This window comes from Chinchilla lanigera, unplaced genomic scaffold (assembly GCF_000276665.1).
Source record: "Chinchilla lanigera isolate Chin_1 unplaced genomic scaffold, ChiLan1.0 scaffold00021, whole genome shotgun sequence".
Taxonomy (NCBI): domain Eukaryota; kingdom Metazoa; phylum Chordata; class Mammalia; order Rodentia; family Chinchillidae; genus Chinchilla; species Chinchilla lanigera.
In genome coordinates this window covers 27,244,952-27,263,417 of record NW_004955422.1, presented here as the reverse complement: position 1 = coordinate 27,263,417, position 18,466 = coordinate 27,244,952, and the positions used below count along the sequence as shown (strand labels likewise).

Here is an 18,466-nt window from a genome sequence, read left to right as displayed (position 1 = left end):
CAGGCACAAACCTGCTTGGTGCTGAATTCACTAAGCTCATTTTTTACAAAAAAGAAAACTGAAGGACAAACCAAATTGGAAGAATCACTGTTATAATAACTTTAATTTATCTTGCATTTTACAGAAGTCTATGAACGATTTTAAAAAAGCACCTCCTTACCCCATCATGTTTCTCTGACAGTTGTTAAAGTAGGCAATAAGTATGTCAACAGTTTGAGCATCGGCAAGGATTTCAGATCAACCAACCACTGGCCAAAGAACTTGGCAGCTTTTCTATCTTGTGTTTAATACAATGATATATCCACTCTGACGGCAAACCTGTCCAGCCAATTCCTCAGAACACGCTTTGCAAAATCAGTGGTGATTAACAAATTAGTTAGCTTTGGCACGGAGCTGTGCTCGCTTGCCTGTGACAGCCTGGAAGCCAGTTTTGATACTGGCAACAGAGCATCGAGAATGACAAGTTTCACACTGTAAGAAATACAGCCGGGTGTCCTTCTGCAGAATTGTGTCTGGTGATCGGCATGTGTGACAAGTGACATATTCCTCTGTAAGAAAAGCAACAAAGTATTACCCGGTAGCCACAATGAGGCAGAGATTTCTACCCTTTGAAATGTATCTCCACTGAATTCTTATATACCCAGGCTCAGAAGACAGTTCACTTGGACACCTGGAACAGGGAAGCTTAGCTAAACCTAGATACTCTTAAGAGTAAGAAAACACAAGCTCGCTGCTACAATACTTAGGCACTAAAAAGTGAGTTTTTAAAAAAGGCCTCCAAATGCCCCAGGATAAAGGGAAGCTTGCTAGGTGCCTATCCTTAGTTCTACTGACAAGCGAGCCACTCAAAGGGAACTTAACTAGTCTACCCAGGTGGGAACAAATACAAAATGCCAATTTTAAGTGACTAGTATGATAATAAAAGGGGGCCGGACCACACCTGAATCACAGGCAGATTTCTCTGACTTGGCCTTCAGCCTTAGAAACAACCAGCAGGCTCAATCAGCTGGGCCTTCCAGGAAATCCAAGTCCCTTTCCCTGCATCACTAATCCTACCCTTCACTATTATTTCCCCCAATCATTTTAATGTTTTCTCAGGCTCATAAACAAATGGCTCTCCCCAAAACACTGCTGATATATACTTACTGATATATCTTCTTAAGACATTTTCTATCTGTTTCTGTTGGAATCTTCCTTTGATAACAAGTTGGTTATTGCCATCTATAGAACCACTATGAAAGAAAACAAAAATGCTGCTATTATTTTTTTCTAAAGGAATACAATTCCAGCACCTTTACATTTAATGATTTTAAAGTTTATTCAGTGATGTAAGGTAAGTTCTACAATCAGTCTGCCATACTATCTGATCTCTCTCTTTGGCGGTACTGGGGATTGAACCCAACATTTCTGCACTAAGCTATATCCCAAGTCCTTTTTCATTTATTACTCTGATACAGGGTCTCACTAAATTACCAAATTGACCAGACTGGGGTTGAATTTGCAAAAAACCCCTTCTTCCCTAACCCCCTTCCCCAGCTTCCCAGAGTGCTGGGATCAGAGATCTCTACCACCAACCCAGCTTTAAAATTTATTTTTAATTAAGTTGTTAAATCTGATGACCTACCTAAAGTTCCTAACGTTAAATCCAATTTCAACCAATTATATTGCCAGTGACAACAATCAGACTCATACCTGATTTTAAGTAAAACAAATTGATTCCTTAACTGTGTGACAGCCCATTTACCCAACAAAAGAAAACAAACTTACTGAATGCATAATCATGCAAATCAAGTGAGGGAGCCATACGTATAAAAATACAAAAGGAAAGAGTTCTGTGCATCTTTGAAAGAGTCTAAGCTGGGTACAGGCAGGAGTATCACCTGAGCCCAGGAGGTCAGGATCAGCATACACAACACAGCAATACCCCATTGCGAAAACAAAAAACGTTTTTGATTCAGTCATACTTAAAAGTACATCTGAAAATGTATTAAAACATTTATGGAAATGGTTGTACATACTAATTTTAACGTGAACATATCAAACACTGAATTACAGGCTTTTAATATGTGAATTATTTCTCAAAAAAAAACTAACAAAAAATGTATAGCTGAAATCACAGGCCATAAATTCAATGACAGTTAATAATAACCTTAATTAAAAGTTTTTGATAAGCACTTTCTTTTTATTTTATTTTTTGAGACAGGATCTTGCTATGCAGTTCAGGCTGGCCTTGAACTGACTATGTAACCCAGGTTGGTCTTGCAGCGATTTTCCTGTCTCAGCCTCCTGAGTGCTGGCATTACAGGCATGTGCCACCATGCCCAGCTGACAAGCACTCTTGAGAAGGCAAGACTCTGTGCTAAACATCGTTTGCTAAAAATTACAAATCATAAAGTAAAAGAAGGAAAGACAGGTAAATCTGTTCGGTGTTCTATTGTAAAACACATCTGTAACCTCTCTTGTAGTTTTCCTTTAACTAGAAGGATTTAATACCATCCTGTGGCCTACAATCCTTTATCTCCAGGCTACCATGATTCTGATGTAGGAAATTCTGTATTCATGATAAAAATAAGTGCAATCTTCTCAAAATCCTAAAATATTTAATGTATTGACTAAAGTTCACTGGTCAAACTTATGATTTATCCACACTTCTGTAAACATTGTGCTTATTCTGAAAGGGAGACAAGACAGTGTTAAATGATTTTAACAAATTTATGTTAAAGACCACAATTCTAGCTGGGCATGGTACTGCATGCCTGTAAGCCCAGCACTTGGAAGGCTGAGGCAGGAGGATCACTGTGAATTTGAGGCCAACCTGGGTTATACAGTAAGCTGAAGGATAGTATTAACTACACAGTAAGACCGTGTCAAAAATAGAAAAAAGAAAAAAAGTACCCCACAATTCTACAACAGGGCTTACTTATCCATCATGGTCAAATATACTTCTTGACACCACAAAAATACAGCAAATTCCAACTGCTGAGTTTTAAGAGTATAGGAAAAGCACAGAACACTTTATCTTTGTACTGCTGGTAAGGCAGAGGTATTAAGCCTTTTAAGAGCTCAAGCTCCAGGGAGGTATACTTAACTTTGAATTTCCCCCCGCCCCCAGTACCAAGAATCGAACTCACGACCTTGCGCTTGCCAGGCAAGTGCTCTGCTGCTGAGCTAAATCCCCAGCCCCAACTTTGAATATTGACTGTGCCACTAACTAGCCATGTGACTTACAACTTCACTAAACCTGTTTCCAAATCTGAGGATAGTTTGTTCAGCTTCATAGCCTGTTGTAAAGATTGTGGTAATACCAAAATAGCAGTTGAAACAATGACCAGCATACAAGTGCTTAATATGTGTTGTCATTACTATGACCTAAGCCCATATTAACATTTTTAAAGGGACATTTAGCTTCCTGCCTATTGTAGTCAAACTCCTCAGCCTGAACTCCGTAAGATCCTGGCCTTCTTGAAGGGAGGTGGACTGGCTCAATGCCTTCAAAAGGTAAGCCTGAAGACAGGGAAGTGGTTATTTAATCTTGAATCTTTGTTTCAATGGTTACTCTTATTCCACTCATTAACTTAAAAGATGTATTTCTTCAATAGCTTCTTATCAATTTAGAAAAAAATTCTGACTTAAGAAAATGAATTCCTCAGAAATCTAATATTTGCTCCACAAAAATACTCAAGAGTCCCAATTAATGATAGGAAACTCTAGTAACATGGCAGTACCGGTTCTACTCATTTTCAGGTCAACGTTTATTCTGAGCATGTTATATATCCTTGTCAAATTAAGAGAGCTTCTTAGAAAATGTCCACTATTTCTTACTATACATAAATGCTAACAGTTTCTCACCTTGTACCCAATTCTGCCAATAAAAACGCAAGGAGATGTTTGGGCTGACGATGTAATCTAAAAAGAAAACACAACTATGAGTAAGTTTTAACTTTCATATGAAAGAAAATCTGACCAAATTTCTAAAAAAACATCTTGTTCATCATTTCAATCTATGAATACTCTGCTATTCAGTGAATTTCAGTGCACAGTTCACTTAAGCTTTGGGTTAATACTATGTATATTTCAGTGCTTATAAGCAGTATTACTTTCTATCTGTAAACACAATATGTATGAATAAGTACCTAAAAACATAGATGGGAAAAGTAAATACCAACTTTAGAGGACAGTATCTTCCTTTGAGAAGGGGGAAAAAAAGAGAGCTCAAAAAGACACAAAGGTGACCTTAACTGTATAACTCTTTTTAGGAGAGTGGAAGTAAATGTGTCAAAAAGTAAATACACATCAAGCCTAAGTAATGGGTATTGGGATGTTTATTATGCTACTCTCTACTTCCTATTAAAAATCATTCATCTTTTTAAAATGGAAAAAATAGTATTTCAACGGTAGCACAATAGCTTCTTTTAATGGTAGATTTTATATTTTTCATCTTCCTTAGTTTTTCTAATGAGCATGTATTAGTACTGTCATCAGAAAAAAAACAACAATTTAAGATACTTTAAGTAATGCCTGTAAGTAATGAAAGCAAGTAGGATTCACTCTTGTGGGTCAGTATGAGCTGATCTGCTCATCTTTTGATACTGTGACAAAATGAGCCTAAGACCTGTGAATCAAAAGAACTGACAGAACTAAACCCAAACCTACACCCTACACTTGTACTTCCATCTGCAATGAAGTCCAGTAATGACATCCTTAAAATTCCACTGAGAATCTGGTATTTGGAATGCAGAGTGATGTCCACTGACCAACTTACAGTTTACAGATATCTGTAAAGTTGACAAAAGAAGTTTTCTTGGTTCCTACTCGGACGACCTGTGGAGGTTTCATAACAAATTTTCTTTTCTCTCCTGCAACCATATCTGGATTCTTCTCCCTCATGATGTTGAATACTCGATTCAGTAGCTATAGGGATAATGTGGTATGCAAACACATTCTTAGTATACCAAGAAGATAACATTACCATTTGAATCACTTTGCTTTAATGCACTGTATTTCACTTTTTACTAAATATATACATGCATCATTACATGTTCTGAAATTGCATGAAGGTAGGAACTCATCACTAACCAGGATCTAGCTCATTATGGATGCTCAGTGACTCTTTGTTCCAAGTTAAATTAATGAATGAACCCGCACCAATTCTGCTATTTTTAAGAAAAGTATATGAAACATGGAAAAGATTTAACAAAGCCCAAACAAGCAAACTCCAGACTATCATGGCCCCTCTGCATCTGTTTCACCATCAATCTGCATCTCAATTGCCCTCAAAATTTAGAGAACATTTTATCTTGCTTTCCTCTGGGCCCGGTTATAGTCTGGTGACTTTTCACAGCAGAATTTATCTTACCTCTTCATATGTGTAGTCTCTCTCTGAGCCTGCCCAGGCAGGGCCTGTCTGGTTACTGAATGAAATACCATCATCTTTTTTGCTATCTTCATCTTCTAAAGCTACAAATAACAAAGACTGTAAGAATAAGGGGAGGGGCCTCATACAGTAGCGGGGTGGGGACTGCTACAGAAATGAAAGCTTTAAAGATACTTGTTTTCCTTTGCAGAATGGCATTCACAACAGCCTTGAATGTAAAGGGCCCAAGTCTCACAAACAACCCTATTTTCCTTAAAGAAAGACAGGGGTGTTTTGGCTCCTAATAGTGACACTCATGATCATACAAACACAACAAAATATTCTGGTTCTTTATCTTTTTTTTTTTTTTTTTTTAAGATGGGATCTTTCTATGTAATCCAGGCTGGCCTTACACTTGCTATATAGCCCAGGCAGCCTTGATTTTTTTGCCTCAGCCTTTCATGTCCTGGGATTATAGTCACAGACTTATGTCACCACGCCAGCTCTGACATATTTCTTGATTTAACAAACACAAGGTAAAATAATGCATTAATCTTAATGTGATTATTTAATGTAATATAATACGCAAATCCCAATACATTAAAATAACATATTATCTTCATCACAGGAAAGAGTACTATCTTGAAACCCTTAAGAAATTTCCACATCTTTAAAAACCTATCTGTCAGGCTGGGTGTGGTGGTGCATGCCTGTAATACCCAGGGGAGGTTGAGGCAGGAGGATCACAGGAGAGTTCAAGGCCAACCTGGGCTACATAGTGAGTTCTTTTGTGTGTGTGTGTGTGGTACCAGGAATCAAACTCAGGACCTTGCACTTGCCAGGCAGGCACCTGTGCCACCAAGCTATATCCCTGGCCCCCACACTGAGTTCAAGGCTAGTTTGAACTACAGAGCGAGACCCTGTATCAAAAACAATTTTTTTAAGCATTAAGCTTTGAAAAAAAAAATTAAGCTTTGACTACCATTATCAAGAAATATTTATTTCACCTTTTATTATTATGTATAGAGATAAGGGGCAGAAAAAAAAAATGTTTAAAAAACCCCCTGAACCCCAATCAAGGGTTAAGTAACCTAGAAACAAGATGCTGAGCCCCCAGTACTACCTTCGTCTTTTTCTAGTATTTCATCCTCATCTGGGAACTTGACATTCTTCTTTTTTTTCTTTTTATTGCCAAGCATAATATCAAGGTCATCCTCTGGTTCAGCTGGCTCTTGGATGTCACTTTCAATCTTAAGATCCTAAAAAAAATCAAGATAGTTCTCAGCATTTTGATACTGGGACTATTGTTTTTAAAATGGGATGGGCTCATTATTTTAGGGGGGAAAACCAAATATTCAATGTTAAAAGTTACGGATAAACAATGCCTCTTCTAGGTGAGCCAAAATGGCTGAAATTCTGCCATTTAAATTGTGAAATCCTTGGGGTATTTTTGTAGGACCTTTCCCCTCTTTTATCCCTTGTTATTCTTCAAGCTTGGGATTTTATAATTATTATCCGTATTTCCAAACCAGACTACTATTAGAATCACTTTGGGAAATTTTATAAGATTCTTAAACAAGTTTCTAAGTAAATATGATTAAGCCAGTGCGAGGGTTTTCTCCTGACACCATGTATGAGGTGTTTTCCACAGCATTCTCCAATTCTTCAATAATAGGTAGATGTCCTCCAATTCAATTCTGACACTACCTGGAACTGTCAGACTCTATGCATAAAGGCTCAGTTTCATAGTTTAGAGGCTCTCACCTCAGCCGCCAGTATTAAGTATTAAATTTTTGTATGTCTTGGCTACAACTTTGGAGCCCTGTCCCCCAATTCAGTGTTTGCTGAAATGACTCAGAGAACCCAGGGACAGCAAGAAAGGGATGCACAGGACAAAGTACGGAGGGTGGGGAGCTGGGAGTGTGTTGAGGAAGGCAGCTGTGTCTGTCTTTAGCTGTGCTATCATCTCAGCACCTCAATGAAATCACCAACTTGGAAACTATCTGAATTCCATCATTTTCGTGTTTCACTTACAAAGGTATGACCAATGAAATTATAGGCCACTAGCAAATGAACTCCATTACCAGAACCTCTAATCCCCAAGGTAGCAAGAAGTTATACAAAGTTCCACCTCTAATCATGGCTTGGTATTCACGGTGACCCACCCCACCTTTAAGCATTTAAGGGGCCTCCCAATTGCAAAGCTTCTTAGTACACAAAAATCACTATTATTGAAAGATCACAAGGATTTCCGTAGCTGTGTGCCATGAACCAGGGCAAGGACCAAATATTTATTTGTTTTATTATACCATCTAGGCTTGGCACCAGACTATGGAGAGATCTTTGAGCATCATTTCATTAGATGATATCATGAAAGCATTTAAGGCACAGTCCGTGGAGAATTAGGGTCACATGAATAGGTATAGACATGGTATACCTGACCTTCAGATTAGCTGCTATTGACACAAATATAAATAGGACATATAAAGCCCTGTAAGTCACAAACACCCCAGACGAGCAGAAAAAGCCAGTCAGTTCCAGCCCTCTAATTTCTCCCTCTTCTCATTAGCTAGTTTAGCAAGCTCCTTGTCCCAAGCATACTGTCAAAATTACCAACTGATAGCTACATTTTGTGTGCCTATACCCTGAACTACTGTGACAATGGCTATAGTAATTTCAATAATGTTACTAGCAAAAAAGCTAGCACAGATAGGAATAGATCAAACTCATTCAAATCTAGCTATGTAGTCTTGGTGGCAGCCCACTGATCAGCCCATTGTATTAGTTAAGATACCATACAAAATGGAAACCAGATATTGACCTATTCTTTAGCCAGGAAAAGAGAAACTTACCAGTGCCGAACATAAATTGGCACACACCAGCCAGTTCCTACTCCTACACTCTTACTATCTATTTTATCCCAGTAAGACTTACATCCAAACTAAGGGCGAAATACAAAGAAAGACAGAGAATAGCAAAAAGTATTTTTCAAGGTGGTTCAAAAGCCCTGTAATGGTCAGAAAATCCAGATGGGACAGCAATCCTAGACCTTCAAACATTTTAGTTGATGCCCTTGCCCTGCCTATAACTAGGATACTTGTAGTATACTCTTACACTATGACTTCAGCAGCAAGAGCAAAAAGTATCCATACACTTAAATAAAAATGGAACTTATCAGTGATTCTTCAGGACAGAAGCTACTAGAAGAATCAACCAACAAATCCTTTGTTAATTCCTATGGCATATCTCTAATGTGTCACTTTGTTATCCAGGATGTTTAAACACTACTGGTTCAGAGTGTCTGAGCACTACTTTCTAAATTTCTCTACAATAACAGAAGAGAATACCCAAACAGGGAGAGAAAAGATTAAATCATTTTGTTCTAAAGGATTCTACATTATCCCTGAACTAAAATATCTCTAAAAACAGGAAAAATCTTAATTATTAAGACAGCAATTAGTACACAATCCCTAACTTACTACAATCATCCATATGCACTTGTTGAACTGTCATCAAAATGATATTGTTTCCAAAATTCAATGTAAAAATTATTGCTACATATGGCTACTCCTTACCAACTTGAGTTTGAGCAATAAAGTAGTTACCAAAGAGAATTTTCAGAAGGTGTAAAATGGGATGCTTGGTGTATGTCCCAGTTCTTTCTCTTGTGACGCGTGCGCACACACGTGTGCACACACACACACACACACTCTCTCTCTCTCTCTCTCCACCCAGCTATATGCTAGGTTTTATAGATGTGTGAGCTCTGTTGTGATTCCTACATAGGGTATTTAAGATGGCAGCTGTTGGGAGGGCAAGATCACTTTTAGTTCCCTGTTCCTTCATCCATCCACCCTCCTATTCACCTACCACCTATACTATTTACTTCCTATTCAAAAGAATTTTGAAGTAGCTATTTTGGAAACCAATGCAGTGCAAGATAATGACAGGGTCTCATCTGAACTAGCCTAAGTGTTTTGGTTTACCTACTGGCTACATTGTCATCAGCTACCAACCACCACAGGCTGGGTGGGGTTCATTCTTTGATGCTACCCAAAGTCTCACACTGTTACCTAAGATGTCTCATTTACAGAAATCTCTCCTCTCAGCCAAACAATCTCAGTACAGTTAAGGGCAGTAGGCATTTTGTGACCATCTCAGTAGCAAATAATATGTAAGATCTATATTTACATTCAGATAACTAGTCAGATACACACCAAAGAAAACGATCTTAATAGTGGTGATTCAAGTGCTTAAAAATAAAAAAGCAAAGGTACTAAGATATGAGACAAAGGCGGAAACAGCTATTCACAACATTTCAAGAGGTCAAATTTTACCTTCAACAAGAAAGCAATACTACCTTTATACCCTCTTCCGTTTCATCAATATCAAATATCTTTTTTGCTTTTTTCTTCTTTTTCTTTTGATTAAAGAAATTCAAGTCATCTAGGTCATCAGAAGCATCTAAAAAGACCAATTGAGGATTATCAGTTATCAACATCTAGCAGAAAGCAAAGAATCAATTATGGGATAGCTATTAAGTCACCAGAAGCCGGGCTTGGTGGTGCACGCCTGTAATCCCAGCACTCAGGAGGCTGAGGCAGGAGGACTGTTGCGAATTTGAGACCAGCCTAGGCCACAAAGTGAGCTCAAGGCCAGTCTGAACTGCATAGAGAGACTCTGTCAATCAATCAATCAATCAGTCAATAAATAAATAAAGTCACCAGAAAAGAGATCAGGTATTAGTATAGTAACCCTTCCACACCAAAGGTTACAGATCTGAAAACACTGACAGATCAACTCAAAGCTTTCTAGAAAAGTCTGGTTAGAGGACCATGTTGAGTTTATTTAGTAATCTGACCCTACCATTTCTTTTTGTTTCCAAGACAAAGACAGAGCTCAATTCCAAGATTCCCCAGCTTTATCAGTTCACTTCCTCTGCCTACCACTGCCTTCTAATCCCCAGACCTCAATTCTTGGCTCCAATCCTCCTGAACCCCTCCTCTAATTCGCAGTGCAAAGGGCATATAGTCTCTCATCTCCAAGCCTTCCTGTAGACCTTCTCACACAGCTCTTAACCACCAACTCACAGATCTTGGTTAGAAGTTACTTCCAAAAAGAAACCTTCCATAAGCTTATGCGGTGGTACCTCCATTCACAAACTTAGTTCTCTCCATAATTCTGGTCCCAAAGCACACTGGACAAGAACTAAATCAAATTCAATGGTTAGGTTTGATGTTGACTTTATAAGGAAATTTGATTCAGTTCTTTCCAATTTCATCTGTGACCAGAATTGTGGAAAGATTTAAGTTCACAAACAAAGGTACCACTGTAACTAAGTGAGATGTCCTCAGGACACTCAGATAATGTGTTCTGATCACCCAATTGCTACTACCTTGCCTGTCCATCTCCCTTCTAGATATTAATTGGATAAGCCTTGTTCAACTCCATACTGGTGCCAGGCTCAGTACTTTACTGAATCAGTTATCAAAAGGATCATATAAATTATGTCATATTCATTTAAATAAAGTTGCTAGCGTGACTGAAAAATACAGTGAATGCTTTTTTGAAATTATAGTAAAAGACACACTGCCATTAATCCCCCTCAAAATACTCCCTCTCACTTTGAACATACCCATTCTTCTTGTCACTTTCTGAAGTAGTTCTGCACGTCTTTCATGAATGTCTTTAGTTGTGCTGCTGTGGCTGCCTCAATGTCCCAAATAGATACAAAATGTTCACTTTCACGGCCATTTTGACTTTCGGGAAGAACCAGAAGTTGCATGGTACCAGATCCAGGCAATAAGGTGGATGAGGACACACAATAATGTTTTTACAAGCCTCCTTTTCAGTTGGCTATCACTCGGCAGCAGCATTCACCATATTTTTTACCACACCTTATAAAGACATTTACAAAAGACTTCCAGAACTGCTTCAGCAAGTGGGTAAGTGAGGGGAAGTATTTTGACAATTAATGGCAACGTGTTTCACTGTAATGAGTTTAAAAAATTTAACATGTACAGTATATTTTGATCATAACCTGTGTAAAAAAAAAAATCAGTGAAACTATCTATTATGAAGGAGTAATAATGGGTTCTGCTCACTAAGTTTTTCATTTGCTTTGCCATGTTGTATACTAATACTTTAGGATCCCTCTGCTACAAAGTTTCTCAAGGAGCTACTCGTGAATTCACTTTATCCTTTTTTTCCCTTTTTTTTGTGGTACTTGGACTGAATCCAGTGTCTCACTCATGCTAGGTAAGTGCTCTATCACTAAGCAACATCCTCAGCCCTTTTTAAATTTTAGTTTGCGGCAATATCTAGCTAAGTTGCCCAAGGCAGCCTTGAACTTGCTATCCTCTTGCCTCAGCCTCCAGTGTAGCTAGGATTATAGGCACATGCCATCACACCTGGCTCATTTTATCTTATTACAAATGAAATGATTTATTTTACAAGTTTCTTTCAAAAATGTACAAGAAATTAACATGGTTATTTGGTCAATGAATGTTAGTCCTATCCCAACAGTTTTACATTTAATACAAATTATGTTTAGAATCATTTACAAACTCTTAGTCAAACTGTGCCTATGTTAAAGCACTAACGTAAGTAAAAAAGCTGGGGCCTAGTTCCAAACATTTTAGGCTATGATATTAATCTCTCATATACATTTTCAGAGTTGCTAAGACAAAAACAAAAACCAAAAATCCCAAGAAACCTGCTTATCTTGGGTCCTATTTCGTTATGTCTAATCTCAAAGACAACTACTATTAAAGTTGGAGAAGAGACCTGACAGGTTAGACTGGAAAATCAGCCTTGAAATGATGAGGTTTTGCCATGTCTGCAACTTGTGAATTCAGTGGGAATCTTCCTGCATCAAATGTATCAGAAATCTGGCAAGATCCAGAGCACACACACTGCTAATGGTCTCCACAGGCTGAAATGCCTACGTATGCACAGAATCCAAACCACTGAAGGAACCTAGGCTCCCAGGATAATAGTGACTCTGACCTTAACCACTCACCTTTCTTCCTACTGTCCTCTTCATCGGCTTCCACATCTTTATCTTCAGTTGGTTCTGGCTCCACTTCTTTTGTTTCTGAAGGCTGGGTTTCTTCGGTCTGGGCATCTCCTTCCTCATCTAACATAAAGGGCTTCTTCTTCTTCTTTTTCTTCTTGCTCATAGTAGGATCAAAAATCATCTATTTAAGACAGTAAAGAAGAAAAAGAGACCAAATGATTGTTCTTAATAATGCTCATATTCCAAATATGCTTTATCCTCAAGGCATACTCTTAAAGAGTATTTGATGGATTAAAATGCCAAAAAGAATTTTACCAAAATAAAAAATAAAAGTATCCACTGTTGACATTCCTTTTATTATTAAACATGGGGTGTTGTGGGGGGAGTGTCAGAACATGTGCACATTCTTCTCAGTGTGTAAGGTACAGTAAGATACAGCATCACTTTTAGTTCCATAAGCAAATTTGGACATTATGAACGAAACATGGAATTCAGGGAAGTACAGAACCTCAGCAACAACCTATGTTACAACTCTCACTTCTTGGATAACAAACACCAGGGCAGGTTATAAACATTTTATTCAAGTTTGGTAAAACCAGGTTGCCCACAAGGAGAACTGGTACTTGATCTGATATTTTAAAAATTTTATTCTAAAGTTCAGACAAATTTTAACCTTTCAGGAAATCCTTTCATGCAGTAAATCTCTACTTAAAAAGAAATTTCTACAGAAACTTTTACTGTTCTTTGATTGTGGGATGTGAAAAGTTCTCAGGCTGTTTTATCTAAATGTCCACAATAGAGTAAGAGAAAAAATAATTTCTAATTGTAGACTGTTTTGCACTGACCACTTGAAAACAAACAGGTATTTTAGACTAAGAGTTTAAACTTACCAAGCAGACACTTGATACAGCAGAAAGAGTAAAGGCTTTTTTGTTGTTTTTTGAGCAGGGTGTTGCTATGTAGTTCAGGCTGGTCTTAAACTTCCTACATAGTCCAGGTTGGCCTCAAACTCACAATGATCCTCCTGCATCAGCCTCTAGAGTACTGGGATTGCAGGCATGCACCACTACCCCCAGTAGAAAGAGTAAAGTCTCTAAATCAAACAGAATTGGATTCAGATCCCAAGTATTTTATTCCTGAGCTTCTTTAAAATCTTTGCCCACATTTTACCAGACTTAAATTTAGTGTTTTGCTCACTGATCTGCTGTGAGCTGTGTAGTAATTAAAAGGACTAGTCCAGGCCAGCCTTGGGGGTGGGGTTGCATAGTGAATTCAAGGCCAGCCTGAACTACACAGCAAGACCCTGCCTCAAAAAACCAAAAAAAAAAAAAAAGCCTGGAGCCCTTGCTCATACCTGTGTTATCCTATGCCTCATCTGTAAAACTATAAAAGATTACTAAAACCAAACCCAATAAGATTAAAGGATAAAATAAATATAAAGCTCATGTAATTATAATTCATATAAATATTTACAGTTCATAAAGCATATTTGATTCTCCAGCCACATCATGAAATGCTCAAAAAAACTCAAGTCATTCTAATGAAGATTTCTTTATGTCCCACGTACATTAAGGAAGCAAAGCTAAACTGAAACAAAAGTATAGACTGAAATAAGGTAAGGTAGTTATATTCTCACCTAAGAGAGAAGTATTTGCATGGTATTCTAGAAATTCTTACATAGCCTCATTTTGAAGTTATTCTCTCCTACCTTAGTGTCTGGTTTGTAAATAAATAATTCTGAAAGGCTGCTGGTCTGAAGAACACCAATTTGGAAACAAACAACCCTTCCATAGGAGAGCCAGAAGGAAGGAGGACGCCCACCCCCCCCAACACAGTGCTGACCTACTACTGAGCCCTATGTCACCATACTATTACAGGGAGGGAGCTACAGTTCATCCTCATTCTTGAAAGGGAAAGACTTGGCAACAGGGCAGCACTCCAAGGCACTTTAAATTTGGTTCTGGCAGGGCTTACTATCCATTTATTGTATTTTTTCAAGCATCAGGTTCCCTGGAATATTAACTGCCTCTTAACTATTATTCAACAAGACAGACCAAAGAAAGGAGAAAACCTGAAACCATCAGAGGACAGCTTCACAGCCTTACTCCTGAAAAATTCTTATTTTGATCTATAGGTAAAGTTATCTATCTATCTATCTATCTATTTATTTAAGACAGGGTCTTGCTATGTAATTCAGGCTGGTCTTTTTTTTTTCCTTTGGTACCAGAAACTGAACTCCAGAATAGAACTCCTCAAAGCTAAAAGCTATGTCAGTCTCAACTAAAATCATGGCTTTTTAAGACTTTCATATCTGACACTCAAATTACCAGATGACCACATCCCAAATGTTTTGTTTATGAGAGTAGTTTGGATCTGAGAAGCAAACAGTTGCTGACGATGAAAATTACAGAACTATCTGAGCTGTTCTTTTCTAAAGTCCATAGTAAGGCTTATAAAGTTTCCATTTTCAACCTCTTATACTGGATTGGAGAAGGCAAGAAAAAGGGATACCTGCTGAAATTACCCTGTCAATAGCCTGAAGTGTTTCATCAAATTGCCTCTTCCCGTCCATCACACCTCACACCAGGAGGCCACTTTGTAAGAGGCCGTGCCTCTTTTCATTGGTGAAATTCTAAGAGGGTGATAGGATTCTGGGAGATTTCTCTTTGTACTCTTTTGTGTTTTGTAAACTTCACATAATATACATTGTTTTTACTCAAAAACTTTCTTTTTTCTTTTAGATTAAAGCTTCTTTTACAAAAACGCCTTATACTCTGTGAAAATCAATGTTCTGACACCATGTGAAACCTAGCAGTAAGCAAATCTTAGATATTGCCAGTGCTTTAAAATAGGAAATTTAAAAAGTAAAAAATTCTGAATGTCTGAAGATTAGGGGATTTATTTTTCCCTACCAAGTAGCACTCACATTTCTAAGGTATTGCTCTTTAAAGATTATAGTTCCCCTGGGCTAAAAATGGTGATGCTCTTCTGAGTTTCTGGCTTAACTGCCAGGTTTAAAAAGAATGTGTGGGCCAGTGGTATAGCTTAGTGTATAGTTTGTTTTATGTCAATTATATATCAGTAAGTCATTTAAAGAAAAAAATTATGAAGAAAAAACAAACTACTTTTTAAATAGTAGGCTCTTTAAAGTATCCTAGCTACCAGTCAGAATAACTTCCACTCCAAAAAGCCCCTAGAAATAAGTCATCCTTTTAAGTCTGTAAGATAGCCAGAAGTTCAGGGATTTCATAAAAAAATACTTATTTAGTCAACTGCACTACATGAGCTGGGTGTGGTGGTGCACGCCTATAATCCCAGCACTCTGGAGGCTGAGGCAGGAGCATCATGAGGCCAATCTGGGCTACATAGTGAGTTCAAGGCCAGCCTGAACTACAGAGTGAGACTCTCTAAAGCAAAACAAAACAGTACTACATGAACTCAGAACCTACACCCCATGCTTCAGACCTCCTTCTACTGGTAATTTCCACCTGGTAAGAGTTAAACAAAAGGGCAGGCTTCTAGGCCCACAAACTTGCTGTATGACTGACTAGAGCACTCCTTGGGCTCTATTTTCTTATCTACAAAACGAACTGGTTGTATTGGTAAACTAGTAAATCTAGTAAACTGGTAAAGTGTACTGGAACTCAGTGGTAAACTACAAAATATTTTACTGGCCTCCCAAGTCCATTGCTAGAAAGCTGGTTCTATTTTCTTTTTTTTTGGTCTTTTTGAGACAGGGTCTCACTATGCAGTCCAGGCTGGCCTTGAGCTCACTTTATAGCCCCGGCTGGTCTCCAACTCGAAAGGATCCTCCTGCCTCAGCCTCCCGAGTGCTGGGATTACAGGCATGAGCCACCGGCCTACTATCTCTTCTTGACAAAAAACCTTTTCATCCTTCATTATGTACAGTATTCACATTCCACTTCCAAAACCCCATTCCATTACTAAAAAGGATCCCTTTTATTCCCATCATTATTGGTGGCCTTATTTCTCCTGTGGCACCTAGACAATTTCTACCTTGCATTAAAGCTGACTCTTTCCTCTCTTTCACATTGAGCACATTACCATAGAAACCACAGCTGGACACCCCATAATCTTGCAATAAATAAATACTGTACTGTATTTGCTAAATGTTATAAAAAAGTTTGAGAAATGAGTAGAAATAAAACAAGTGTGAACGCTGCCTCTTCAAACTTTTGTAATACCAAAGCTTAGGGCAGTATCTACTTTGACCTCTGAGAAAGAACCATCTACATCCTCCATCCTCTTTCTCTAAGGCAAGATGGAACCTCCTACTCACCTAGATGGAGACAATATTGAACAGACCTAGAATTCTACCGGCACAGCCTCTTAAGAATGTGATCGCAGGCATTACAAAAATGTAAACCTCAGTTTGCTCAACTCAAAAATGAACATAACAAGAACTATCTGACAGGGTTTTTACAGGGTTGTTGTGAAAAATCAATTGAGATTTAAAACTCGGTCTTCAAAGTCCTCCATGAACTACATAAAAATACTTTTCACGTCTTCACTTCACTTACTGTTAGCTCACTCACCAGTACTTGTTGTTCTAGACCATTCCTTACCTTGCAAATCAAACCTTCCCACTGCTTGAGAAAATTCTAAGCACCATTCCAGGCCTACACGAAAAGCCAACCTCTCTAGAGCTTCGAACTCCTCCTGCTCTCCAGGGTCCTAACAGGCCAAGGGAGTTTTAAATTCCTGATAGGCTATTTTTTGGTGGGTTGCAGGCTGAACTCTGCCTCCAATGTTAAGGTACACTACTGAGAGCAATTCACATCAATTTAATTTTTAAGCCGTTCGACTTGGCGTGGAGAAGGCAAAGCGCGAGCCGGGGAAGGAGGACGTGTTTGAGGAACTTCGCGGCGATCCCGGCGCGACGAGAGGAACTGTCAGCTCCGCAGCCCTGACGCCCCGTCGCCGTGAGCCCCGCCAGTGGAAGCCCGAGGACTCCGGCCCGAAACTTGCCGGGGAGGCTGGTCCCTCTCCGGGGCGCAAGCGTGTGAGGAGGCCCTAACTCCCGAACCCCCCGGTCTCAAAAAATAATGATGCGCAAGAGAACAAGGGTGGGACACGGGCCGGGAAACCAGCCCGCCGAAGTTTCTAGCCGGGACGCTCGCCCGAGCCGGAGGCTCCCGGGCTTCCCGCGGCGCCCAGCGGGCGAGCGCGGGGCAGGGCCCACCCGGAGGGACGCGGGTCGCCAACCCCAACCTCGCTCCGGGGAGGCACCCCCGGGGCCGCCTCCGCGCGTGCTCTGCTCCCCCGAAACGCCGGCCGCGGGAGGAAGCCAACCCCGCCGCCGCCCCGAAGAGAACGGGGTGCGGCCGAGTGTGCGGAGCCGGAGTCCCCGTCCGCTCTACCGCCCCGGGCTGCCTAGGCCCGGCTGCCCCACATGGCGGCGGCCGCCGCTAGGCCGCAGGCCCACTTTCCCACACGAGGGTGGGTTCGGCTTCCGGCCTCGGCCCTCGGCCCCAGCGCCAAGCTCAGGTCCTCACCTCGTCCCCGGACATGGCTGCAGTTCGCGTGGGATCCGCACCGGTAGGAAGTGAGACGGCTCAGCTCCAGGTCCCGGCGTCAGCGCGGCTCCTCCAGATACCACTCCAAGCACCGCACTAGGCTCTTGCATCAGCGAAAGGGGACGACACCCCGCCCTCCTCGCAAACGTTGAAAGTGCGCCTGCGCAGAATTCGCTGAGGCGCAGGCGCGCGGAAGAACCGAACTTGCGCGTTTCTTATGGCGCGAGTTACGGAGCCATGCCGCTACGCCAGGCGTGATGGAACTTGTAGTTCACCGGAAGAGGCGGGCGCCTGCGCGGCAGCAGCCCGAAGTCCGTAGGTCCGCGAGGTAGTAGCAACCTTTGCCCGCGAGGTTCGGCTCGCTCGCTTTTTTTTTTTTCCTTTGTCTTTTTTCTTTTTCTTTCTTCTCTTTCTCTCTTTCTTCTCTCTCTTTCTTTCTTTCTTCCTTCCTTCCTTCCCTTTCTTTCTGTCCCTTTACGTCTCTCTGTCTCTCTGTCTCTGTATCTCTGTCTCTCTCTCTCTTTTTTTTTTTTTTTTTTTTTTTTTTTTTTTTGGTTT

General features: G+C 39.9%; 1 protein-coding gene across 1 annotated transcript; it reads right to left on the bottom strand.

The window, feature by feature from the left end:
* Window positions 1–75: 75 nt before the first annotated feature.
* On the bottom strand, window positions 76–18,037 carry Eif2s2 (eukaryotic translation initiation factor 2, subunit 2 beta, 38kDa). The gene is made up of 9 exons (XM_005384835.2): window positions 17,888–18,037; window positions 12,375–12,552; window positions 9,714–9,817; window positions 6,477–6,612; window positions 5,357–5,457; window positions 4,763–4,911; window positions 3,850–3,906; window positions 1,147–1,232; window positions 76–548 (listed from the first exon to the last, which is right to left on the bottom strand). The coding sequence occupies exons 1-9, from the start codon at window positions 17,900–17,902 to the stop codon at window positions 373–375; spliced, it is 1,002 nt and encodes a 333-aa protein (XP_005384892.1). The 5' UTR covers window positions 17,903–18,037; the 3' UTR covers window positions 76–372.
* Between the last annotated feature and the right edge of the window lie 429 nt (window positions 18,038–18,466).

Bases quoted from the DNA above. Each gene is read 5' to 3' on its own strand.
- Eif2s2 (XM_005384835.2), bottom strand. The intron at 3,907-4,762 runs GTAAGTTGGTCA...TTTTCTTTTTAG, and splicing joins TTTACAGATATCTGTAAACT to ATTACATCGTCAGCCCAAAC. The intron at 549-1,146 runs GTAAGTATATAT...CTTTTCTTACAG, and splicing joins TGTCTTAAGAAGATATATCA to AGGAATATGTCACTTGTCAC.